Source organism: Nyctereutes procyonoides, unplaced genomic scaffold, assembly GCF_905146905.1.
Source record: "Nyctereutes procyonoides isolate TBG_1078 unplaced genomic scaffold, NYPRO_anot_genome, whole genome shotgun sequence".
Lineage (NCBI taxonomy): Eukaryota > Metazoa > Chordata > Mammalia > Carnivora > Canidae > Nyctereutes > Nyctereutes procyonoides.
The window spans coordinates 23,564,675-23,589,917 of NW_026575117.1; the positions used below are offsets into that span (position 1 = coordinate 23,564,675).

Consider the following 25,243-nt stretch of genomic DNA (forward strand, 5'->3'; position numbering starts at 1 on the left):
ACATCAAACAAATGGCTAATTTTACATATATAATGAACTTTAAAAAAAATGCTTTTCTGAAAAAAAAATGCTTTTCTGGTTCTCTGTTGCTGCGAAAGAAATATTTCAAAACTTGAGAACTTAAAACAACTATCTTGTTATAATTCATGATTTTGTGAGTCAAGAATTTGGGCAGTGCCCAGCTGGGCAATTTTTTTTTTTTCTTGCTCTAAAAGGCATATTTAAGGGTTTGGTGTACGTGTTTAGAAAATTGGCCTCACTTGGGTCCCCCTCCTTGTCTGTGTAGCCTCAGGGCCTCACATGTTGTATCTCTGGCAGAGTAAGAAGTTTCTTTCTTTTTTTTTTGAGAGAGAGAGAAAGTGCATGCATGCCTGTTGGGGACGGCGCAGGGGAGGGGCAGAGGGAGAGGGAGAGAGAATGCTAAGCAGGCTTCACACCCTGCTAATGCAGGGCTCAACCTCATGGCCCTGAAATCATGACCTGCGCTGAAATCAAGAGTTGGGTGTTTAACCAACTGAGCCACCCAGGAGCCCCTAGGATGCTTTCTTTTAAACGGTGGCCTCGGCCTCTTAAAAACCAAGGCTGGGGATGCCTGCGTGGCTCAGCGGTTGAGCATCTGCCCTTGTCTCAGGGTGTGATCCTTGGGGTCCCGGGACTGAGTCCTACATCGGGCTTCCTGCATGGAGCCTGCTTCTCCGTCTGTCTGTGTGTCTCTGCCTCTCTCTCTCTCTCTCTCTCTCTCTCTGTGTCGCTCATGAATAAATAAAATCTTTAAAAAATAATAAACAAACAAACAAACAAATAAATAACCAAGGTTGAAGCCGCAGTACCATTTAAAGGCCAGGCCAGGAACCAGTATACAGTTCACACCCCAGGCCAGATTCAAGGGCTGGAAAAATAGATCCCACCTCTGTTAAAGAATTTGTAGCCACAAACAGACAAAAGGATCCAAAATAAAAATTGGCAGTGGAGGTGAACAAAGAGTTTATCGTAAAGAAAATACATATGAGGAACCGGCATCTTTCAGTCATTCGCCAAAATGACCAACCCAAAGGGAAAGAGGAGAGGTACACACTACATGTTCTCTAGGCCTTTTAGAAAACAAGGAGTCGTTCCTTTGGCCACATACATGCGAATCTGTAAGAAAGGTGATATTGTGGACATCAAGGGAATAGGCACTGTTCAAAAAGGAATGCCGCACCGCTGTTACCATGGCAAAACTGGAAGAGTCTACCAAGTTACTCAGCGTGCTGTTGGCATTGTTGTAAACAAACAAGTAAAGGGCAAGAGTCTTGCCAAAAGAATTAACGTCCGCACTGGGCATATTAAACACTCAAAGAGCCGAGATAGCTTCCTGAAACGTGTGAAGGAAAATGATCAGAAAAACAAGGAAGTCAAAGAGAAAGGTACTTGGGTCCAGCTGAAGCGCTAGCCTGCCCCACCCGGAGAAGCACACTTTGTGAGAACCAATGGAAAGGAGCCTGAACTGCTGGAACCCATTCCCTATGAATTCATGGCATGATGAATGTAAAGAAAAGACCTCAGAATTGTAAAAAAAAAAAAAAGAAAAAAGAAAGAAAAAGAAAGAAAGAAAGAAGAAAGGAAGGAAGGAAGGAAGGAAGGAAGGAAGAAGAAGAAAGAAAGAAAGAAAGAAAGAAAGAAAGGAAAGGAAGAAAGAAAGGAAGAAGAAAGGAAGGAAGAAGGAAGAGGAAGAAGGAAGAAAGAAAGGAAGAAAGAAAGAAAGAGAGAAAGAAAATACATATGAAAAAATGCCCAACCTCACCCATTATGAGGCATGCCAACAAATTAAACTACATTGGTGGCTCAGTTGGTTAAGCGTCTTCCTTCTGCTCAGGTCATGATCCCAGGGTCCCGGGACCCAGCCCCAGTGGGAAGCCTGCTTTTCCCTCTCCTCCCTGCTCCTGCTCTCTCGCTATCTCTGTCCCTATCTCTGTCTCTCTCAAATAAATAAATAAAATCTTAAAAAAAAATTACACTGAGAAGCCATAGAAAGATCAAAGAGTGGTGGAAATATAAATTGCTAAACCGTACATTCCAATGAAAGGGGTTGTAAAGACGGGCAGTCTAGCAGAGATCACCGGCCCCTGACATGGGTACATGGGTCAAGAGCTTTTTTATTCATCCAGCGAATGTTTATCAAATGCCCTTTTGTTATGGCCTGAAGTGTGCCCCCTGAAACTCCTATGTTGGAGCTCTAACCCGCAGCACCTCCTAGTATGACTGGAGTTGGAGATAGGCCCCTTACAGAGGTGATCAAGGTTAAATGAAGTCACATGGGTGGGCTCTAATCCAGGATGACTGATGTCCTTATAGAGACATTAAAGCACAGACATGTGCATGTAGGAGAAAGACCACGTGAGGGCATAGTGAGAAAGTGGCATCCGCAAACCAGAGAAGCCTCAGAATAAACCAAACTTTCAAACACCCTGATTTTGGACTTGTAGCCTCCAGCACTGTGAGAAAATGAATTTGTTGTTTGAACCATCCGGTCTGTGGTATTTTGTTATGATAGTGCCGAGAGTATATAGGTTGGTAAGAATCTCTGTCTTGGGCAGCCCCGGTGGCCCAGCAGTTTAGCGCCGCCTTCAGCCCGGGGTGTGATCCTGGAGACCCGGGATCGAGTCTGTCCTACGTCGGGCTCCCTGCATGGAGCCTGCTTCTCCTCTCTCTCTCTCTCTCTCTCTCTCTGTCTGTCGTGAATAAATAAATAAAATCTTAAAAAAAAAAAGAATCTCTGTCTCAAATTTACACTCTGCTGAGGTTGGACAGGAAACAATTTTAAAACGGTAGGGGTAAAAAAAATAAAAAATAAAAATGAAAAAAAAAAATAAAATAAAACGGTAGGGGTAAACAAATAGTGAATGCCTAGCGGATGGGCACCAACCCCAGTTTGCGGAGGAGAGCGGGGTGTTGGGAGAGTAGCCTGGAGGCAACAGGATGTGTAGGAGTCAGCCAGAATAAGAGACTTTTAGGGGGAAAGATAGCGTTAACCAAGGCAAAGCGATGGAGAGAGGTTAGTGGTCATGACCTGGTATGGAGTCCCGCGTCGGGCTCCCTGCATGGAGCCTGCTTCTCCCTCTGCCTGTGTCTCTGCCTCTCTGTGTGTGTGTGTGATGAATAAATAAAATCTTAAAAAAAAAAAAGATAGAATTTAGATTGTTTTGAGCCTCTTCAAGGGGCACCTGGGTGGCTTAGTGCCTGAGAGTCTGCCTTTGGTTTGGGTCATGATCCCAAGTAGGGAGCCTGCCTCTCCCTCTGCCCCTTGCCTCTTTCTCGTGAATAAGTAAAATCTTTAAAAAAAAAAAAAAAAAAAGGATGGAAATCCAAAATACTTTATGGCAGTTATACTGAGATATTAACTTCATATTAACTCAGTTTTTCTAAATTCAGCCACACTCCTTGAGATCCCAACCCAATGAAGGACATTCCTTAACCATATACACCTATTGGGTAGGGATTCCTTCCATGTTGCTTCCCTCTTCCCTAGAAATTTCTCCTGCTTTGTTTCAAGTCTTCTTGATCTAGCCAATTCCCTATTTCACTTATTTATTAAACAAGCAAGAGGCTATTTGAACATTTTTCCTTCTCTTTTTTTCAGAATCTGACTGGCTCCGCTTACCCTTACTCTTAACTCTACAGGTTGTTGTCTTACTCCTGAGGACAAACCAGTCACGGGGTCAAAGACTAAAAAACTCAGGGACAGGCAACACTAAATCTTAATCCACCGCTTCTTGCTCATAGCCATAAACTCAGACTCTGTAACACTTGAGCAGTTAAATACAACTAGAACCTAAGCACTTTCTTCTTAGGCCCTCAAGAAATCTGGTGACTCCTAATTTTTGCCGATCCTTTGCTCATTTTATTGTACAATGTTAAGAAAATGGCCAAGTATTTTCTTTATGCTGATGCCCTTAACGTCATTTTGCAAATTCAATTAAGTTGAAGCACAGTTTGGAAAATAAGTTATTAATGCAGGCATATGTGTGGGTTATGGGAACTTTCAGAGAGTCATCAAGCAACTTCCTAAAATCAGATTTAAGAAATCAAGAGCTCTTGAAAGTCGATGAATCAAACACAACTGCACGTAGAAATATATTTTCTTATAAACCTGACCCGATTTTGACACTACAGTTGGGAATATAAAGCAGTGACTTTCCAGTGCCGCATAGCATGTTGTATCAAAATGGATATGGGAATTAAGAGGTACACAATACTCAGCAAATGTTAAGCAGCCTATGAACCCATTTCCTGTTGCTAAACTGACAAAAAAAGCAATCCATTTTAAAGAATTGCAGAATATTCTGGCAAAATGAGGCCACAATTTTATTAAAAGATTTTATTTTGAGAGAGAATGTGCACGTGCGCACAGCAGAGGGGAGGGAGAGGCAGGCTCCCTGCTTAGCAGGAACGTGAGCCATCCAGGCACCCCCTCAGGGCCACAATTTTAGAAAAATAACATTGTACTTTGGTCAACATAGATCAAGCTTTATTATTATTATTATTATTATTATATTTTATTTATCCATGAGGGACACAGAGAGGTGTAGAGAGAGATGCAGAGACACAAGCAGAGGGAGAAACAGGCTCCTCCATGCAGAGAGCCTGACCTGGGACTCGATCCTGGGTCTCAAGGATCATGCCCTGGGCTGAAGGCGGCGCTAAACCGCTGAGTCACCCGGGCTGCCCTTTATTTCTTAAACGGTATTAAATATCAATCTTAGCTCTGCGGTGGTTTCACAGATTGGCGAGGTAAAAACAAACTGTTTTGGCCATCTGAGAGGGCCTACTTGAAGTTAAGGTCAGAACGTTAGGGATCACTTACCTTGAGATAAATACATGAGTCACAGATTATCTGAGAACTTCAGGCTGTAGCCAAACTGCAACATTTGGGCCCTCTTCTGTTAAAATCGAAAACCATCATCACTTAAAACCCAATACACAATGTTTTTTATTTTTAAGGTTAGAGTGTGCATGTGTGCACAAAGAGGGTTAGGGGCAGAGGAAGAGAATCTCAAGCAGACTCCCTTCTGATGGGGAGCCAACTACTCAGGAGCCCCTGATCTGTTTTGTGCAAAGTTGACTGAACTTGCTGCAACTACTTTTAGACTATTAGGGGGGCACCTGGGTGGCTCAGTTGGTTAAGCATCTGCCTTCAGCTCATGATCCCAGGGTGCTGGGATTGAGCACCACATGGGGCTCCTCTGCTCAGTGGGGAGCCTGCTTCTCCCTCTCTCTGCTGCTGCCCCTGCTTATGCTCTTTTGCTCACTCTCTCAAATAAAATCTTAAACAAAAAAAACAAAAAAAACACGTAGCCTATTAGGAAAAACCTGTGTTCTTTGGTAGCTAACAAATTTGTTCATTCCCTTAAAAATTGGCATACTACTTAAAACACTTCTCTGAATTTCATGACTTCATGCTTGAAAATTCTTTTTTTTTTATGCTTGAAAATTCTTAATTGAATCTACCTAAGATCACTTTTAAATCCTCTCTCCTGCAAAAAAAAAAAAAAAAAAAAAATGGCATTGGGGCACCAGGGTGGCTTAGTCAGTTAAATGTCCGCCTCTTGATTTTGGCTCAGGTTGTGATCTCAGGGTGGGGAGACCGAACTCTGCATCTGGCTCTGTGTTCAAAACAGTGTGCTTGGGATTCTCTATCCTCCTCCGCCCCGACTCCCCACTGGTGTGTGCACGACGACCTCCCTCTCTCTAAAATAAATAAATCTCTTAAAAAAAATTAATGGCGTTACCAGAGTTATGAATAACGATTCAATATTAATGTTGGGGGAAAAAGTCCTCCCATTTGATAACAGTCCTTCTTACCTAAACTATATGCAGCTATAACAGCATTCTTGTGGGTAAGTTTGGCAATATGCCCTTGTGAGAAGTTTCTAAAGCCACACAGTATCTGTGAAATTGGAGCATTTACACAAGCAGCTAACAACATTCTGAATGGAACCCCATCGAGGCAGATTCTAGGCTGAAGTGATGTATGACCACTTAACTCACAATGTCCAGACTTTCCTACACCAGTTTTATTTAAAACACAAATAAGTATTTTTCTTTCTTGTAATGGCAAATGGTTCAAATAATGCTGAACATGAATCAGTGACTAATACAAGGACTTTAAATATGAAACAAAATTATCTTTAAAAAAGCGAAATAAAGGTTATATACAAAAGGGACCTGGAATCTTTAAGCTGATTCCAAAAATGAAAGGAGTAGAAAATCTGTGGTGAAACCAGAACATTCCACCCCTGCTTTGGAGAAGGGCTATCATACAACATTCAGTCAGCTGAAGATGGATTGGTAGAGAGGTGTCTATACATAAATTTCAAGTCATTTTTGCGTGTGCAGAATCATCCAGATCTTCCCAAGACTGAATGGGCAGTCCCGTGGCTTTCTTCCTTTACCATATTCCCAACAAGGCTACATGAAGTTCAACTCTCGATGAGCCGCTTACAACAGCAGTTCCTTAGGAGCCAACACGACAGGTGGGTCAGATTTCCCTATGAGAAACAAAACTGGCCACCTATACAGCAAAATATCAAAATGGACAAGTCCTTCTTTCCTCTTCTTCTGATTACGTACAGTAGGTCTCCTTTCAAGACTCTTATCCCCATCATACTTGTTCCTTCACAAGTCTGAACCTTGAGGTGATATGAAGGAGACGGACATCAAGAAAAGAAAATTCAATTCATAAATGAAGAAAACTGGAAGGTATACAATACACCCCCAGAGCATCTCAATAATCCCACTACAGTACAATTCAGTGTACCGCTAGAGTCCAGAGATACATATTGGCAGCTTGGAGGAGTTCATTTCCGCCTCCCTCTGGCGGTTAAAGGGCACCAAATAAATACTGGGCAAGAGGAGTTTGCTGTGAGAGAAGTAAAAAATCAACCAATTTTTATCCCTGTGATAATTCAATGCCAGCAGGAGGCAAGTACTGAAGAAGAGAAGGGACAACTTTTCATGCTAAAAGAAGAATTCTTCTAATCATTATGTCACCATCTCTTATGAAGAGTCCCAGGGAATCCGAGAAATAGAAAATTAGTTTCAGAGGACCCCGGAGGCACTTTAAAGCCTTAAAAAATTACAGTAATAATAAATTAGCTATTGCTCTTCAGAGGCTTACAGAGCAGCAGAAGCATGGAAATCAGGTTGAAAAGGTTATGTCCAGATTACAAGCTTCCAGAGCTGCTCAGCCTTCTCTAAAGCTTAGTCGAATCTCCAAATACCTTTAAAAAGACATACAATTTAACACAGACGGAGTGGGTCTTTTGTTTAGTGGTAGTGTGAAATTTGGTCCTTACTGGCAGCAGCTGGTCTTCTTCCTTTTCAAACTCAGGTCACATAATAAGTACATTAAGACAATACATAAAAGAAATACTACAGCAAAGGGGAAAACAGCCCAAACTGACAAACACCTCAAGGAGTCACTAAGTTCTTGTGCACTCTTTGACTTGGCTCTCCCTCTCAGTTTTTTTGTGAAGAGGTGTAAGACAGAACGTTTTTCTCACAGATGTTAACCCATGGCATCGAATGGACAAAATGGTTATCAAGGGACTTTAAAAATCTGACCCCAAGGAATCCAGGACACATACAGGTAATTCAGAGGTATACTTCTGATTTGGGGCAAATTCTAGACTAAAGAAACGATCATCTTGGGTAAATGTTATAATAGATGAAACTAAGTCCAGTTCTGTGTGTGTGTGTGTGTGTTTTTTTTTTAAATGTTCCACCACCTTCAGCTATCAATCATCTCTGATAGCTCAAGCAGAAGGTCATCTTCATCTTTCCCAGGATCCAAGTCGATCTCAGCTTCTAATTTGCCTCCTGAAATCTCCCATATTAGTTTCTCAAAATCATCCTCAACAGAGAGTGGGGGCTTTCCTGTTGAGGTAGAGCTGAGTCGGCGAGTTTTCGTGGCTATTTGGGATGAAGAAGGGCCAGAGACTTCCTGTGGAGAGGAGTCTGAAGAAGACTGGGTTGGAGGCAGCACATGACTACAAAGGAAAAAACCCAAAAGATTAGAAAACTGCGCTTTGTTAATAACAGTTGGCTAAACGGTCCCACCTGGTCTCAGAAACACAAGAGAGTATTAGCAAAGAGTTATTTTTGATATCAGCATAACAGAATTGTTTTACTGATTTGGGTGGGACAAGGCGTTTTTTTTCAGTTCTCATCTTTCTAAAAGCAGGATTCACACCGATGTTTAAAGCATTTTAAAAATGAGTCAGTACACACACAATGGCACCAAAGGAGAACAGCAACCCTGCATGCATATCATGTTTTCTTACAATTAATAGGAAGCTTAGCAGATTTACTTATGTTGGCTATCAAGCGGGTCTAAGTGGCTAATAAACGTATCTGAAGGTTTATTTAGCAGTGTGACTCTCTAGAGAGCATAAATAATGGTGGCCTAAAGTTTGGTCAAGAAGAATTACAAGGTATTACCTGTCTCTAGGTTTTTCCATCTCAGGCACAGTGACTGACTTGTCCTCAGAAAGGAGTGGAACTGCCTATAAAAGCAAAAGGAAGGGAACTCAGTTGGAGTCAGGCCTTTTTTATTTCAGCATATTCATTTACTTTTGCCACTTTCGTTTTTATCACTCTTTAAGCCTGGAAACTGAAGAATAAATCCAAAGATTGAGTCTACAAATAAGCAAGATATCCTGCTGCCCAAGAATTAGCGCTTTTTAAAAAAAGAAATTCCATCGTGCCACTCCACAAATGTCTAGCGGTGAACGTGGGATACAGTAACAACCTAAACGACTGAAATGCTTAGGAAATGGCATAAGTACTTGCACACAGAGAGCGAGCAGAGCGGAGTCACTCTTCCCTGCTTTCCTAGCACACTGACCAAAGCACCACCTAGTTGGATCTACTTCTTACCACAGCGGTTTTTTTGGTGGGGCTTTCCTGTAGCATGCTGCTGGAGCTGAGCGGCTTCACAGCTGCGATGACAGCAGGGTGGACCTCCACTGCCTTGCGTTTGGGGGCCAACTTGGGGGACGAGACAACTTTAACCACAGATGGCTTCACATTGACTTTGGGTTTAGCTATTAGGGATAGAAAATATCTGATTAATAGCTAGAATTCCTCTTTTACATGGAGAGTAACTTAGAATATCAAAATTCCTTCTCAACACTGTAAATATGATGCCCCAAAACTGAAAATAATCCATAAACAATGTGTACTACAATGTGGTCATAATGTAGAGATGTGTACTCAAATAATTCCTTTTAGTGGCTCTTGAATCTGAATGGTTTTTCCACTCCCTGGTGTTTTTCTTCTTCAAAACCAGAGAAAAAAAATGCATCACAGAGAGCTCTGATTCCCCCACTGAGGTTTAACTGGCATCTAACATTATATTAGTTTCAGGTATACCACATACTGATTTAATATTTGTATATAACGTGACTGTAAGTCTAGTTAATCCATTACTCTACAGTTAACAATTTTTGTGTGTGAGCACTTTTAAGATCCACTCTCCTAGCAACTTTCAGCAATACAGTATTGTTATCTGTAGTCACCATGCTGTATGTTACAGTCCCATGACTTAAAAATATGGAATCCGGGGATCCCTGGATGGCGCAGCGGTTTAGCACCTTCCTTCGGCCCAGGGCGTGATCCCGGACTCCTGGGATTGAGTCCCATGTCGGGCTCCCTGCATGGGGCCTGCTTCTCCCTCTGCCTATGTCTCTGCCTCTCTCTCTCTCTCTCTCTGTGTCTCTCGTGAATAAATAAATAAAATAAAATCTTAAAAATTTTACTGTATGTGCTGCTAAAGTGAGCTTTAGAGAAAGCTTTTTATTTTTTTATTTTTAAAAAGATTTATTTATTTATTTATTCATGACAGACACACACAGAGAGAGAGGCAGAGACACAGGCAGAGGGAGAAGCAGGCTCCATGCAGGGAGTCTGACGTGGGACTCGATCCTGGGTCTCCAGGATCAGGCCCTGGGCTGAAGGTGGTGCTAAACCGCTGAGCCACCTGGGCTGCCCCTAGAGAAAGCTTTTTAAACAGCAATTTTAAATTCTGATAAATGAGCTCATCTAACTTTGCCTTTTTATTAAGATTTTATGTATTTATTCATGAGAGACACAGAGAGAGGGGCAGAGACATAGGCAGAGGGAGAAGCAGGCTCCCCAGAGGGAGCCCAATGTGGGACTCGATCCCAGGACTCTGGGGTCATGCCCTGAACCAAAGGCAGATGCTTAACCACTGAGCCAAGCCACCCAGCTGCCCCAGCTTTGTCTTTTTAAATAGAATTATCAGAAATGCTATTCTCCACCTGTGTGACAAGTATAGCACACAAATGGAATTTAACTCAATTGCTGCTAGAGAGTTATTGGAAACTCGGTAATTTTCAAATCCTAATATGCAAGACACTAGAAAAATCACTCACCTTTACCCCTTTTTTCCAAGGTCTGTGCTGCACATTTCACATTCAATATTGAGTCCCCAATCCCTGAGGTTTCTACCTCTGCTTTTTGGGATGACTTTGTGGGAGGCCGCTTTGTCAGGTGCCGTGTGATGCCTGGCATAGTAGTGAGCACTGGCTTCTCTGCTATCTGAGTGTTGCAAGAGTCTACGTCTCCTCGAAGAGGTGTCAAAACTGATTTTTCCTTCTGTGAGGTTCCCCTCTCCAGCTGCTTCTGTATATGCTTCTCTCTCACGGTCTCACATCTCTTGACTTGAATTTTAGTGATGCCAACTCCTGTGGTCTCTTCTGAAGTCTGTGGATAAGTTTTAAAGCACAAGATTTAAAATTTTGTACCTCTAACAATCTGTATGATAACTATTTTAAGTTATCAGGCTTTACTTATAGCTCAATTAAAACAACAACAAAAAATGAAAAAAACCTTGGGGTGCCTGGCTGGCTCAGTTGCTAGGGCATGAGACTCTTGAGCTTAAGGTTGAGAGCTTAAGTCCCATAATGGGTGTAAAGGTTGCTTAAATACAAAATCTTAAAAAAAAAAAAAAACCTAATATGTCAATTTTACCTCAATTTAGAAAATCTTGTTTATAAGTTACTGGGCTGACATCTATATCAAGCAGAATTTGACATGATCCAGAACATAAGAGCTTTTGCTCTTTGATATTAAATACAAAGTACCAAGCTGAAGATGAAAGTTAAAGATGTATGGAATAACAAAAACCCCGATTTTATAGGCTTAGACAATCATGACTCCTAAGTCAAATACAAATGCCTCATAAATAATCAGACACTTGCACAAGATTTGTGTACGATGATGTTCATTACCTTAACTATGTAAAACAAAATTGAAATGTTAAGATTATATTCATATAATAGAACATTATGTGGCCAGTAAAGCTAATGTCCCAAAGAATCATGAATATAGTAAAAATTAAAGCAGGCTGCAAAATGATAATAGAGTTCTCAATTACTTTCTAAACCTGAGTTAAACAATGAACAAGTTCACCTACATGTATACATAAATAAAAGGCTTGAGAAAAACCCATGAAAAAAAGCTAATGGTTGTTATATATCTGGCTTGCAGAATTACAGGGTTTTTTATTTATTTATTTATTTATTTATTTTTTTATTAAATTTTCTTATTTATTTATGATAGTCACACACAGAGAGAGAGAGAGGCAGAGACACAGGCAGAGGGAGAAGCAGGCTCCATGCACCGGGAGCCCGACGTGGGATTCGATCCCGGGTCTCCAGGATCGCGCCCTGGGCCAAAGGCAGGCGCCAAACTGCTGCGCCACCCAGGGATCCCGGGTTTTTTAATTCTTAAAAAGAAAAAAAAAAAGTCCCCAAGTTTTGTACACTGAGTGCCATGCCTAGTTTAAAAAACATTGAGTGGCCAATTAAAAACAACTTTTAAGGGAGCAGAGAACAGGGGCACCTAGGTGGCTCAGTGGTTGAGCATCTGCCTTTGGTTCAGGTCATGATCCTGAGGTCCTGGGACTGAATTTCACATCAGGCTCCCTGTGAGAAGCCTGCTTCTCTCTCTGTTGTGACTCTGCTTCTCGGGATCCCTGGGTGGCGCAGCGGTTTGGCGCCTGCCTTTGGCCCAGGGCGCGATCCTGGAGACCCGGGATCGAATCCCACGTCGGGCTCCCGGTGCATGGAGCCTGCTTCTCCCTCTGCCTGTGTCTCTGCCTCTCTCTCTCTCTCTCTGTGTGTGTAACTATCATAAATAAATAAAAAAATTAAAAAAAAAATATGACTCTGCTTCTCTCTGTCTCTTATGAATAAATAAATAAAATCTTAAAAAAAAGGGGGGGGGAGAAGGAGAAGATTGCTATACACAGAAGTACAGAAAACTCTCCTAGAAAAGTTTAAGTATAGTGAAAGATTGTTTACCTAATTTATCAGTGAACTGTTAAATAGAAATTTATTATGCTAAAACTAAATGGCATATTTAATCATTCATCTGGACTTTGGCTTGCCATGAACTATGAAATGGTCTTAAATAAACTCACCTCTTTAGCTTCCGTTCTAGCAACACTGCTCTGAGAAGCAACTTCACTGCCTTCTTGAAGTTTCTTCTCTTCTTTTATACCTATATTCACACAATAAACACACCATTAACTATTTCATTTAAGCTGCAACTTTAGGAATAGATTAAAGCAAAACTCTTTTTTTTAAGCAAATCTCTTGGGCAGCCCTGGTGGCTCAGCGGTTTGGCGCCTGCCTTTGGCCCAGGGTGTGATCCTGGAAACCCGGGATCGAGTCCCACATTGGGCTCCCTGCGTGGAGCCTGCTTCTCCCTCTGCCTGTGTCTGTGCCTCTCTCTCTCTCTCTCTCTCTCTCTCTGTGTTTCTCTCATGAATAAATAAAGAAAATCTTTAAAAAAAAAAAAATAAAGCAAAACTCTTAATGAAAATAAAGATAGGACAAATAAAATTATAGATGAAGTCCATTCATCCTCATAAAGTTTCAAAATGCACATCACAATATCAAAGGTCTATACAGCACTCCTGTAAAGAAACAACGTAGCTTCATTTGATCCAGTGGTTTTCAAAGTTATCTGACTAAAGTGCTCACAAATATGTCAGACTAAAGAACTCCTACAAATATCCTGTGGAACACTGTCCTTTGGAATACGATTTGGGGAAATGGTACTATAGACTGAACTGTGGTGTTACATTTTTTTTTTTAAGATTTTATTTATTTATTCATGATAGACATAGGGGGAGAAAGAGGCAGAGACACAGGCAGAGGGAAAAGCAGGCTCCATGCAGGGAGCCTGATGTGGGACTTGATCCGGGGACTCCCAGGATCACGCCCTGGGCCAAAGGCAGGCGCTAAACCGCTGCGCCACCCAGGGATCCCTGTTACCTGTTTTTTTTGTGATTCGGAGAAGCCTCCTTGGCCCTGGGATGGCCTCAGGCTGAGGCTGGGAGCTGGTGCTGCTCTCAGTGCCCTGCTGTCCCCGCAGTGCTTTCTCCTGCTTAATTTCCTCCAGTGTCTTGATGTGCACGTCCTGCATAGACTTTGTTCTACCTGTGGGCTCCTCTGATTGTCCTTTGCTGGTAGCTATAGATGGCAAAACCACTGTTTTTTTAATGTCACTATCGGTCTTTAGCTTGATGCAAGTTACATCCTTTTTGCTTTTTTGTCTCTCTGCTTCCTGCTGCCGATGTTTCTTTTCAGCCAGGACCTCAGAGAAGGTTTTGATTCGGATAGTGGAGGGGCTTCTTGTTCCTAAGGTGGAATCATCAACTTTTGAAGGTCCTTCTGTCTTGAGTTTAGGCTGCAATTCTCCACGTTTCTGACTAGCTTTTTCAAGAAGAATTTCTTCCAATGTCTTCACATGGATCTCACCAACTTTAGTGACTCTCTCTGTTTTTTGGGGGGAAAAACAAGTCACTGTATTTGGAGTTCACATCTTAACAACTTACGCTCTATTCCTGGATCAGGGCAGAGTCCTGAGTGGTATCATGTAGGCCAGTAATTAAAATGAACAAAGTATATAAGTTTCAATTTCAGTTCTGAAATACTTGCACGTTGCAGGTCATGGCCCTCAAGGAAAACTCTTAAGTGGCAAAGATTACTAACTTGTAGGAGTTCTATCCAGAAGTATGATGATAATAACTTAGTAGGTTTTTTTTTTTTTTTTTTAAATAAGCTCTAGGCCCAATGGGGCTTGAACTCATGACCCTGAGATCAAGAGCTGCACTGCATGCCCTACCTACTAGCCAGTTAGGCACCCCAATAATAATAACTTTGATCAAAAAAGTATATTACTATATAAGGGCATACAGCAAGAACCCCAACCTTTGTCCAGGAATTGGTTAAGGGAAGTTTTTCAGAGGAAGTAATATTTCAGTGACATTTGAAGGATGAATAGTAGGTAAAGCAGGTAACAAGACAGAAAGAAAATGGGAAAGGCCCAGAGATTGGCATGCCACTGAAGAGCTATTTTTAACGATACACTAGTCATTCTACATCTGTTTTTTAAAAAAGATTTTATTTATTTATGTCATGAGAGACAGAGAGACAGAGATAGAGGCAGAGGGAGAAGCAGGCTCCAGGCAGGGAGCCCGATGCAGGACTTGATCCCGAGACCATAGGATCACAATCTGAGCCCAAGGCCGATGCTCAACCGCTGAGCCACCCAGGTATCCCTTTACATTTTTTTACTTTAATTTTTTAAGATTTTATTTATTTATTCATGAAAGACACACACACAGAGAAAGAGACAGAGACAAAGAGAGGCAGAGACACAGGCAGAGAAGGGAAGCAGGATCCACGCAGGTAGCCTGATGTGGGACTCGATCTTGGGTCTTGAGGATCAAGCCCTGGGCTGAAGGCGGTGCTAAACTGCTGAGCCACCTGGGCTGCCCTCTATGTTTGTTTAAAGAGCAAATTTCACACTTTACAGATAGGCTCATCATCATTATTGACAGGCTAAAAGAAATAATGAAGTAATGTGGGAAAAAACGAGAAGAATAGGGAAACTGTACACACATATTTGATGACAGTTTTTTTTTTTTTTTTTAAAGATTTTATTTATTTGAGAGAGAGGGATGGAGCACGAGTGGTGGGAAGGGGCAGAAGGAGAAGGAGTAGCAGACTCCCCGCTGACCTGCTGAGCAGGGAGCCTGACCTGTGGCTGGATCCCAGGACCCTGGGATCATGACCTGAGCCGAAGGCAGATGCTTAACAGACTGATCCACCCAGGTGCCCATGAATGACAGCCTTTAATGAAAGATCCAAAACATAAAATATCTTTTAACAACCGTAAACACACATCATGTTCGTTTTCACCTTCTTACCTTTTGAACATTCTATTCCTTCTTACACAGAATTTGCCCTACTAGTCTCATTCTCTTGCTGCCTAATTGTAACTGAATTTGGTTTTAGAACCTGACATCCTCCAGTCCACTGCTCCCACAGTACTGCAACTGCCTGCATTTCCAGCCATACTAGATACTTTACTTAATTATCTGAAATATTTTAGTATAGTACCTATACCTGGGAAGTACTCAAACAGGTAGTGAATTGCTTCCTTAGGGCTTTTTAAATAATTCTTCCATTAGGTGGACTGATCTCAAAATTACTACCTTCAAGGAAGTGTGTAAATGGTGACATGAAAACCTTGTTCCCCGCTCCACCAAAATCTATCAAAATAAAGACATTAAAAATAGAATAAATCCGCAACAGCAGTGGAAAACAAGGCTGCCACTAGCAAAGCATAAATCTTGAGGGACTTCTGAGATAAGACAGCAGCTATCTGAATTTACAGAAAAATAGAAAAAGAACAAATGAATCTGTAGGAAGTGAGATCTATTCCTCCCAGGGGTGCCAAAGAAAACTGCCAAACTAGTAGGAAAAGCAACAGTGGGTAGCAATGTGAGGATGGCCTACAGAGTAGTTGGACCAGCCATGACCTTCTTCTGGGAACTGCTCTCTGAAGAGAGGAGAAATCTGCTGGGGAGGGGAGTAAGTTAGGAGGTTGGGGCTGGAGGGAGAAGATGAGCAAATTCCAAGCAGGAAAAGAACAGGGGAGAAGAGGAAAAGGGAAAGCCTAGGAAGGAAAAAAACTTTCTTATTGTGGCAATGGTATGGGCCCCCAGCCTTCTAGCCTGCAACCCAAACAAGCTGCCTTTTATTTTAGTACGCCCTCCCCACTCAGGCAGCCCTCACTTGTCTCTCTCAATCAGGAGAGGACCATTTGGGAACAAGACCTTTAGAACCACCACAGGAAACCCAAGTGCTAAGAAAAAGCAGTAACATTAAAAGTGAATTTAAATAAAAAATGTAAATAAGAAAAATGAAGGAAGAGTGATGTATAGAGGAGCTGCATGGATGGAGTACAGGTTTATTATACTATTCTTTAAACTGTATAGTAGTTAGATCTTGCAATTTAAAAGGTTTGAAAATTAGTACAGAAGAGTACAGAACACAGAGAAGAAAATTATTTTGGTGTATTTTTTACAGTGTTTTTCCCAGGCATATACTTTTTTATCTTTACACAACTGGAATCATCTCATACATATGGATATTATTCCTGAGAGTAAGTTTCTGTAGTAAGAAAATAAACTTCATCGTCCTCACAAAATTAAGATTCCTATTCTATTTTTTTAAAATTCTTATTCTAAATCCAAAGGTCGAAAGTAGTAGGTGTTCTTTGTAACCTTTCTTCACTCAATACAATATGAGAAGTTTTCCACATGACTGTTCAAAATATGACTTATGACAGTAATTATTTTTGTATATGACTATACAAACCGCAACTGAATTTCTTTTTGTTGGATATTTGTGTAGTTTCTGGTTGCTTTCTACTAAGGCTATGGTGAACTGATCATTTTGCTATCTTTTAAGAAGAGAATTCATACCAGTGAGTCATCAATTACTTTAAAAAAATAAAATAAAACCCCCAAAACACAAACTCTAAGTAAGCAAGCTCACAATAAGTAAATAAATGAGTGAAAAAGTAAAGATTGTTATGGCAAGGAAAAAATAGAAGAAGCTGGCCGAAGGGTTTTACCTACCTGCTGCCTCCTCACTGTTTGGACCAGCTGACATGCCTAATCGCTCCTTCAGAGACTTAGAAACATGAACTGTAAAAAATATATATACTTTAAAAACCAAATTAAACAAGAGACTTTTTTTTCTTCAAAGTTCACATATTAAGGGGTGCCTGGGTGGTTCAGTCGGTTAAGCATCTGCCTTCAGCTCAGGTCATGCAACCAGGATCCTGGGATTGAGCCCTACATCAAGCTCCTTGCTCAGTGGGGAGCCGCCTGCTTCTCCCTCTCCCTCTGTCCCTCCTCTCTGCTCGTGGATGTGCTCCTTCCCACTTGCTCACTCTCTCTCAAATAAATACATAAAGGGGATCCCTGGGTGGCGCAGCGGTTTAGCGCCTGCCTTCAGCCCAGGGTGTGGTCCTGGAGACCCAGGATCGAGTCCCACATCAGGCTCCCTGCATGGTGCCTGCTTCTCCCTCTGTGTCTCTTCCTCTCCCTCTCCCTCTCTTTAATGAATGAAGTCTTAAAAATAAATATAAAAAAAATCTGCTATGAAAATAGTAATTTAAAAAATACATAAAAATCTTAAAAAAAAAAAGCAAAGTTCACAAAATTAGGTTTATGTCATCTAATGCAAATACTTTAGATGCTTAACATTTTTCTTTCCCACAGAACATCTTCTATGAGAATCATGGATTACCTACAGCACTTTGGAAGGCTTAAAAATAATCTTTTTTTAGATCTGAAAAGCAAAAACTATTGAACTCAGGGAAATAATGGTTAGTGTAAAACTTCTATAATCTCATTGGCATCAAAAGCCCCCCCAATCTATTTAAAATGTGTTTTATTGGGACACCTGGGTGGCTCAGTGGTTGGGCGCCTGCCTTTGGCCCAGGGAGACCTGGGATCGAGTCCTGTGTTGGACTCCCTGCATGAAGCCTGCTACTCTCTCTGCCTATGTCTCTGCCTCTCTCTGTGTCTCTCATGAATAAATAAAGTCTTAAAAAAAAAAGTTAATTTTTTTTTTAAATATTTGATTTATTTATTCATGATAGAGGCAGAGACACAGGCAGAGGGAGAAGCAGGCTCCATGCAGGGAGCCCGACGTGGGACTCGAACCCGGGTCTCCAGGATCAGGCCCTGGACTGAAGGCTGCGCTAAAATGCTGAGCCACCTGGGCTGCCCTGTTAATGTTTTTAATGTTAAAAAATAAAACGTGTTTTATGAAAAAATTTAATGTAAAATTATTACAATTTTAATGAGAAATTTAGTATCAATAGGCAAAGCAAAAAATTTTAATATAAATTTTTCTGAAATTTTTAAATATGATCAACAGGCAAAGAAAAAAAGGTTATGACTGCAAAGAAAGATTAACTTGTGTGCTCTGAGAATGCAAGAAAGATCCTAAACAAAAACATCTACTCATCACAGCCTCCTGGGCTAGAGGAAAAGTGGAAGTTAGTTTTTCATCTTCAAGAAGAGTTAAAATTATACACAATAAAAAGGAAAAAAGTCCCACCCATTCATTTAGTGATTAACACCAGTGTTTTCACTGCCAAGTCATAAAAGGAAAAAATTTCAACCTGGACTTCTTTCTATAAATAGAGCTTCAGCTACATAATCATTCTAACTCCCAAATCTCTCTCAATTTATCTCTCATCTCTCATACCAATTTTTAGAACACTAACTAGGCCACTAACTTCTCTCATGTACATTATTTCAAAAGGCTGGTAACTCATATCCTGGACAGCACCCTTGTCCCCTTCTAATCTTTCTCCATATTTTAGGCAGGGAGATGGCTCTATTTAGAAAAAAAATTTTTAAAGCTTTTATTTATTTATATGAAAGAATGAGTGATAGGAAGAGAGAGTGAGAACTTGAAGCAGACTCTGCACTGAGCACAGAGTGTGACATAGGGCTCAATCCCACAACCATGAGATCATGCCTGAGCTGAAACCAAGAGGATGATGGTTCTATGATGCAAATCTGAGCTTTTGATCCTTGTTAATAACCATCCCATGGTTTGCTACTAAACCCAAACTCTCTTCCATGGCTTAAAAGGCTCTGCATGATCTATTTCCTTCCTCCTCTCCAGTCAACATGCTCTTTACCCCCAATTCTGTTTGTTTCAACCATAATCAATCCCTTGAATATGTCCTGTTTTCTTAGCTCTGTGCCCTTGCAAAGATTATTCTCTCTGCCTCGGCATAGCTTCTGGTCCTTCAACTTCACCTGCCTAATTCCTAACTCATGTTTTAGGTCTAGGCTTCAACATGATTCCCCCCGGGGAACCTTTCCCTGACAGATGGTAAAAGAGGAGCCCTTCTTGTGTGCTCCCATATCACTGTGTACTTTTCCTGTCACAGATTTTAGTATATGTGCTGCCGAAGCGAGCACCCTGTCACAGATTTTACCACAGATATATAAGCATTCCTATCTGCCATTATACTATAAAAGCTCCCGAGGACTGTGATGTATTTATTTTATGCAGCGGTGTCTACCTAGAATCTAGCAGAGTAAATATTCAAATGTTTGTTGAATAATACAGACATGAGACAATCTAATTTACCTGAACAAAAAGGAATGGCAAATCGTTACCTGTTAGTATTACAAGAGACAAGTGTCATGATTACACACACACACACACACACACACAACATTATTAGAAAAAAGTTACCTTTCTTTGGTGCTTTGTCAGTGTTAGTTTCTGTAGCTTCTACTTTCTTCCCTAATCTCTGTGCAAGGCTACGCTTTAATGGAGGATCGCTGTCGCCACCTACAAACAGAGAGAACTTAGCTTAAGAGTTCAAACCAAACTTTAGCAAGGTCAAGAAATATGAGCAAAACCGGTAACACAGAATAACTGTCAGTTTTCTGCATTTATATGGTGTGTTCATTCACTAGCATCCTTAGAATTCAATGCTAGAAAATAAAAATGTCCCAGAAAAAAGAAGTAAGGGACAAAAAGTAGAATGTAGAATCAACATTTATCAAAGTAGGAATCTAAGGTTATAAATATTCTTACTCAAGTTACCAATTAGTGATAGAGCCAAGACCTTACCAAGTTTACTGACTTATAACCATTATATATGAATTGAATAGTACATGTCACAAGTTAAAAATGGTTTGTCAGACTGCTTGACTGAACATACAAATAACTTTGCAGGGTCCCATTAAAAACATGAAAGACCCTACACAGGGTAATGATTTTCTCTCTACTATTATTCATAATTTAAATGTGAGGCCAAAAATTACAAAGTTTACATGTATGCTGACATTAAAAAGATGGATGTTTTGCCTAAAATTTCTCAGGCAGTGAAAATGGTATCAAAGAAAACACAAAGGATTTCATATTTGCAAACACATTTTAAAAAGAGCATAGAGGAATAGCTGGAATCAGAGAAGATTTTCAAAATCCTTTTGAGACAGACACAATTAGAGTATGTACATGGCAACTCAATAATATGATGAAACACTTCCCTAAACATAAAATAGAATTAATAAACTCAGGGACCAAATTTATATTAACTGGAAACTTTTTTCCCTCTAAAACCTCAAATCTCAAAGAGACAAAGATATTTTCTTTACTGTTTTTTCAACGTAGTACCTTCTAAAGAGTTGATTATTATAATCTACCTAAATTCTAACACTATAAATTTATGTATATCAATAAAAGGTATAATACACATGTGAAAAACAAATTGTGTAAGTTCTTCTAGCCAAGAATTCAAGGGGGACCAGCAAGTAAATTGGTATCAACATGACATTTGTATAAAGGCAGTTTTGGAGAACATATCATATTAATACACAAACAGAAAACAAAAGATCTGCACAAAATTCATCTCACCTGAAAATTTTCGTTTTCCCAGTCTCTCGGTGAGACTCAATCTTACCAAGGGTTCTTCTCCTGAAATGGCAAAAAAAGAATTTCTCTACTATTAGTCAATTTTTCTGTATTTGCTAACTAATAATGAGTATAAAGTATGCTCTGATATCATGAGCCCACCCAGAAAGTCTCTTGAAAATCCGATCTCAGTAGTCACATGGGGCGGGGGGGGGGGGGATTTAACCTATTAAGTAATAATTTAAATAGCCAAATGCACAGCCCAAAAGGAATCAATGACACAGTCCTAATTATTGACAGTAGCCAAGTGTATGAAGACAGGTGTGTTCTAATCAACTGATCTTGAAACCCAAGCCATACTTTTTTTGCTTGTGTACTTCGATATGCTAAATGAAGTCACACACTACTCCACTGCCAACTCTCATGTAGAACTCTGATAACCAGCAAAAGGTGAGCTCTCTTTCCTCTAATTCTTTGCTGTTTGAACAGCACATTTAAATGTATATGTATACAGTTACTAGTGTCATATTTCTTTTACCAGGTTTAAAACTACTAAGGGAAAAGGCTTACATTTTCCTGTAACTTAAAGAGTGGATTAGAGTTCTTTATCCACAATGGGCAGTCAATAAATTTGTCAAACGGATACAGATAAAGAATAAATGTAAAAATTAAATATACATAAATGTGAGAGCTGCTTTAGCAAGAATTTCAACCTTTTAAGAGTCAAATGCACTAGTTTTCTTTTTTAAGTTTTTCTTTTCATCCTTGTATCTGACCAAATATACTAAAGTCTTCCTGCAAATCCATCAAAGGTAAACTATACCCAAGAACTTTGCTCTCCCAGTTATTTAGAAGTTGTAGCCTGACAACTCTCAACCTAGCCCTATCCATACCTCACCTTGTTTGCTGGAAAGAGTTACTGTTCTCACTACAGTCCGGACATTCTCTTTTTCAGGACCTGGAATGGGCTGAGGTTGGAGTAAAAGACTGGAAACTCCAGAAGAACCTTCTGAATAAAAGCAAGTCAAAGAACAGCAAATAATTTATGGAAAGTAAAGCTATCATAATAAGCCAAGAAATTTTGTTTTTGTGACAAGTTCAATACAGACCACTAGATAACTACAAGCCAATCTTTCTGTTCCTACTTGCCCATAGTGAATTGGGGTGAGGTGGGAGAGAGGAGATAATCCCTATTTCTTAACTGCTTAAGTTACCTTGCTTTGTATACAAGGTAAAATATAAATTGTTTTCAGTAACCTGGGCACTCAATCTATTTTTTATTTACCAAGAAGACTAACATTCTAAAATTAACCTCAGAAGCACACCAGCCACCAAGTGTGTCAATTCAACCTTTTAAAAATCTATATTCAGGGGAGCCTAGGTAGCTTAGTCAGTTGAGTGTCTACCTTCCGCTTGAGACATGATCCCAGGGTCCTGGGATTGAGCCCCACACCAGGCTCTCTGCTCAGCAGGGAGTCTGCTTCTCCCTCTCCCTCTGCCTGCGACTACCCATGCTTATACTCCCTCTGTCAAGTAAACAAATAAAATGTTAAAAAAAAAAATCTATATTCAATCACCTGTGAAACACAACTCCCAAGTCCCTACAGAACAAGTATTAACAAGAGTACTCTAAAACCAACCATGTGATGCTTTCTAAATATTTTATTTCACACGGTTATCTGTAATTTTTAGGATTGGAAATACAAACTGACCAGGCTGAGGCAAGCTCTAGAAGAAAATTGTGGCAGCTCCTAAGAAGAATTCATCTACTATAAAGTTTTTCCTCTCTTAATATGATTTTTTTAAAGACTATTCATAAGGCACACAGAGAGAGGCAGAAACATAGGCAGGAGGGAGAAGCAGGCTCCCTAAAGGGAGCCTGTGCTGGACTCGATCCCAAGATCCAAGAGCATCTGAGCCAAAGGCAGATAGATGCTCAACCACTGAGCTACCCAGGTGCCCCTCGATATGATTTCTAGATGTCATTCTTTGGAGCTGTATTTCTGAAGATAAAGCAGTTCTTTCAAGTACTAAAAAAGCAGTGCTAGCATAAATAAGTCCGTGTTTTACTTCAAACAAGCCAAAGAAGTCAAAATCTACGTGCCCATTTTGGCTGCTAAGTTTCCTTATTATCAGCAATGTCCCTGTTACTCTCCTCCAGAAAAATTCAACCAGCCATGTCAAAACTAATAACTTACCGCCTTGCTTCTTGGATTTTTCCTTCATTTTTTTTGACTTAATTTCCTCAAGAGTTTTTATTCCAAAATTCAAACATTCACCTGAGAAACCCAAATAGAAATCACATGAGGAACTAACACTTCACTCCTTTTGCATTTTATTGTACACAGCAAGCACTCAAATGTTTTCTGAGTAAGAGAAAGCAGTGTCAGTATGGGTGTGTGTACAGTGGGGTCAGAGGACAGAGGTGGTGGTGATCGTGATCTAAATTTCAAAGGTATTTAAAATAGTTTGGGCACATTCAACAATACTTTCAGACTTATGAGCAGGAAACAGCATCAATATAGCCTCTTCTTACCTTGCTTCAAATTGACCCCAGGTTTCCGGGCAGAGGCTGTCCGTAATCCATTATGAACTTCGGGAGGTGGTTGCAGGATGGGTGTCTTGGTTTCATCACCTTCCTCAGAAAACTGATCTACGTATCGACACGAGAGGCAAATTTACAATTGACAGCAGGCTTAGAGCTTTAATCCTTATTCCAATTCACTGAGTGACCGTGATCATTTATTTGCCTTAAAGAGCTAAAACTTACCATCATCATCTTCATCATCATCTGCAGCATTGATTACAACTGGTGGATGGGTTGGGCTAGGAACATTTTCTGAACTTTCTACTTTCATAACACTTCGCAACTGAGGGGAGGGATTGGACTGGACAGACAATTTGTTCTGTTGAACCGTGAGCTGGTTAGCCTTCACTTCCTCTTCTGGTGACTCAGGCACAGTGGGCAACACAGCTAGACATACAACATCAGTCATAAATTAAAAAGAGAAGATAAAGTCCCAATTCATCAAAAATCTCTAAGTTTGGTGCATTTTCCTTATGACCACTTATGCCTTTTTACCTGATTTCCCCATTTTCACAATTAGGTTCTAAACTCCCAGGGAGGGAAAAAAAATGGCTTTTAGCTAGTAACTCTTCACTGTACATAAACACACTCAAAACAGGTGTTCAAAACACAGAATAGTCTGGAGGCTAGATGCATAAAATTATTTGCAAGTTCTAGACATTTAATTTTAATATTGAAATTCAGAGGCTTTTCCTTCAGCAAAAAAGTAGTTGTTAAAAGGGCAGATAACACTTCTGAACTAAATCAGAGAGGAGCAAGCCCACTATTTTCTCTTAAATAGAAAGGAGAATATGTGTAGCCATCACATTTTAATCACAGAAGATGTGGCTTTTAAGTGGCTAATCCTTCCGGTCGGAAAAGTGAAAGGATATTTGGAAATAAAAACTAGTTTTGGGGAGAGTATAAATTTTATTTTAGATATAGCCTAGAGCATGGTTAGCAAACTTTCTGTAAAGGGAACAGTAAGTACTTTAGGGTTTGTAGACCTCTGTGTCTCAACTCTATACCAGAAGCACAAAATTTGGCCATAGAAAATATGTGAATGAATGGATATGGCTTCCTTCCAATAAAACTTTATTTTATAAAACAGGTGGAGGACCACATTTACCAAACCCCGATCTGGAGAATCCAGTTTCTTCTGGAAAACTCACTGGGTCTGGTAAGAAAATAGGAAATGAAGCTATAGCAATCTAAAGTGTCACACCAAGAAACATTTGGGAGGCAGTATGGCTTTCGGTAACAAAGTTTTAATCCTGATTGTGATATTACTGGTTTATGACCATGACTATGTACAAGTCACTTTACCTTAATGAAAAGTTCAGTTCCCTCACCTATAAAGTAGAAATAAAACTGCTCTTTTGCAAGACTAAAGGCAATGTATGTAATATACTCTGTACAGTGTACGTAATAGGTATCAGTAAATAGTAACTATCCTTTTAAAACCAAAAACACATCTCACTTTTGCTTGGAGGTAGGAAAAGGCCATCAACGTAACGTCCTCTGTTGTGATGGAAAGCGCAGTTTAGTTTCTGACATCCCATTGGCTGATTTTCCCAGTAACAAGGAATTTCACTACGTTTTTTCTATAAGAACAAAAAAAACCATTATTTTCAAATAAAAAATTAGGTGTGACCTGTATTAATTTGGTCACTTGTTTTCTGAATAAAGGTCAGTCAGGGAGCACCTGGGTGGCTCAGTAGTTGAGCATCTGCCTTTAGCTCAGCTCATGATCCTGGGGGTCCTGGGATAGAGTCCTGCATTGGGTTCCCCGCGGTGAGCCTGCTTCTCCCTCTGCCTACCTCTATGCCCCTGTCTGTCTCTCTCATGAATAAAT

At 40.3% G+C, this 25,243-nt stretch overlaps 2 protein-coding genes across 5 annotated transcripts in view; one reads left to right on the plus strand and one right to left on the minus strand.

Moving 5' to 3' along the window:
- Nucleotides 1–1,039: 1,039 nt before the first annotated feature.
- LOC129515198 (60S ribosomal protein L21-like) lies at nt 1,040–1,432 on the plus strand. Its single transcript, XM_055333935.1, has one exon. The coding sequence runs from the start codon at nt 1,040–1,042 to the stop codon at nt 1,430–1,432; it is 393 nt and encodes a 130-aa protein (XP_055189910.1).
- A 4,599-nt stretch (nt 1,433–6,031) lies between these two features.
- ZC3H11A (zinc finger CCCH-type containing 11A) overlaps nt 6,032–25,243 on the minus strand; it is a 46,339-nt gene continuing 27,127 nt past the window's right edge. For 3 of the 4 annotated variants that reach the window (XM_055333913.1, XM_055333911.1, XM_055333910.1), the window contains 14 exons: nt 24,869–24,992; nt 23,593–23,796; nt 23,359–23,475; nt 23,021–23,101; nt 21,721–21,831; nt 20,826–20,885; nt 19,656–19,754; nt 17,003–17,071; nt 13,344–13,847; nt 12,485–12,564; nt 10,434–10,764; nt 8,917–9,083; nt 8,479–8,543; nt 6,032–8,027 (listed from right to left, as the gene is read on the minus strand). In XM_055333913.1, coding sequence (XP_055189888.1) covers nt 7,769–8,027; nt 8,479–8,543; nt 8,917–9,083; nt 10,434–10,764; nt 12,485–12,564; nt 13,344–13,847; nt 17,003–17,071; nt 19,656–19,754; nt 20,826–20,885; nt 21,721–21,831; nt 23,021–23,101; nt 23,359–23,475; nt 23,593–23,796; nt 24,869–24,992 — 2,271 coding nt within the window. In that variant the 3' untranslated portion in view covers nt 6,032–7,768. The remainder of the gene's footprint in view (nt 8,028–8,478; nt 8,544–8,916; nt 9,084–10,433; nt 10,765–12,484; nt 12,565–13,343; nt 13,848–17,002; nt 17,072–19,655; nt 19,755–20,825; nt 20,886–21,720; nt 21,832–23,020; nt 23,102–23,358; nt 23,476–23,592; nt 23,797–24,868; nt 24,993–25,243) is intronic. The other variant, XM_055333914.1, reaches the window with a different exon arrangement.

Coding starts and splice junctions, on each gene's coding strand:
- LOC129515198 (XM_055333935.1), top strand. CDS start 1,040: ATGACCAACCCAAAGGGAAAGAGGAGAGGTACACACTACATGTTCTCT.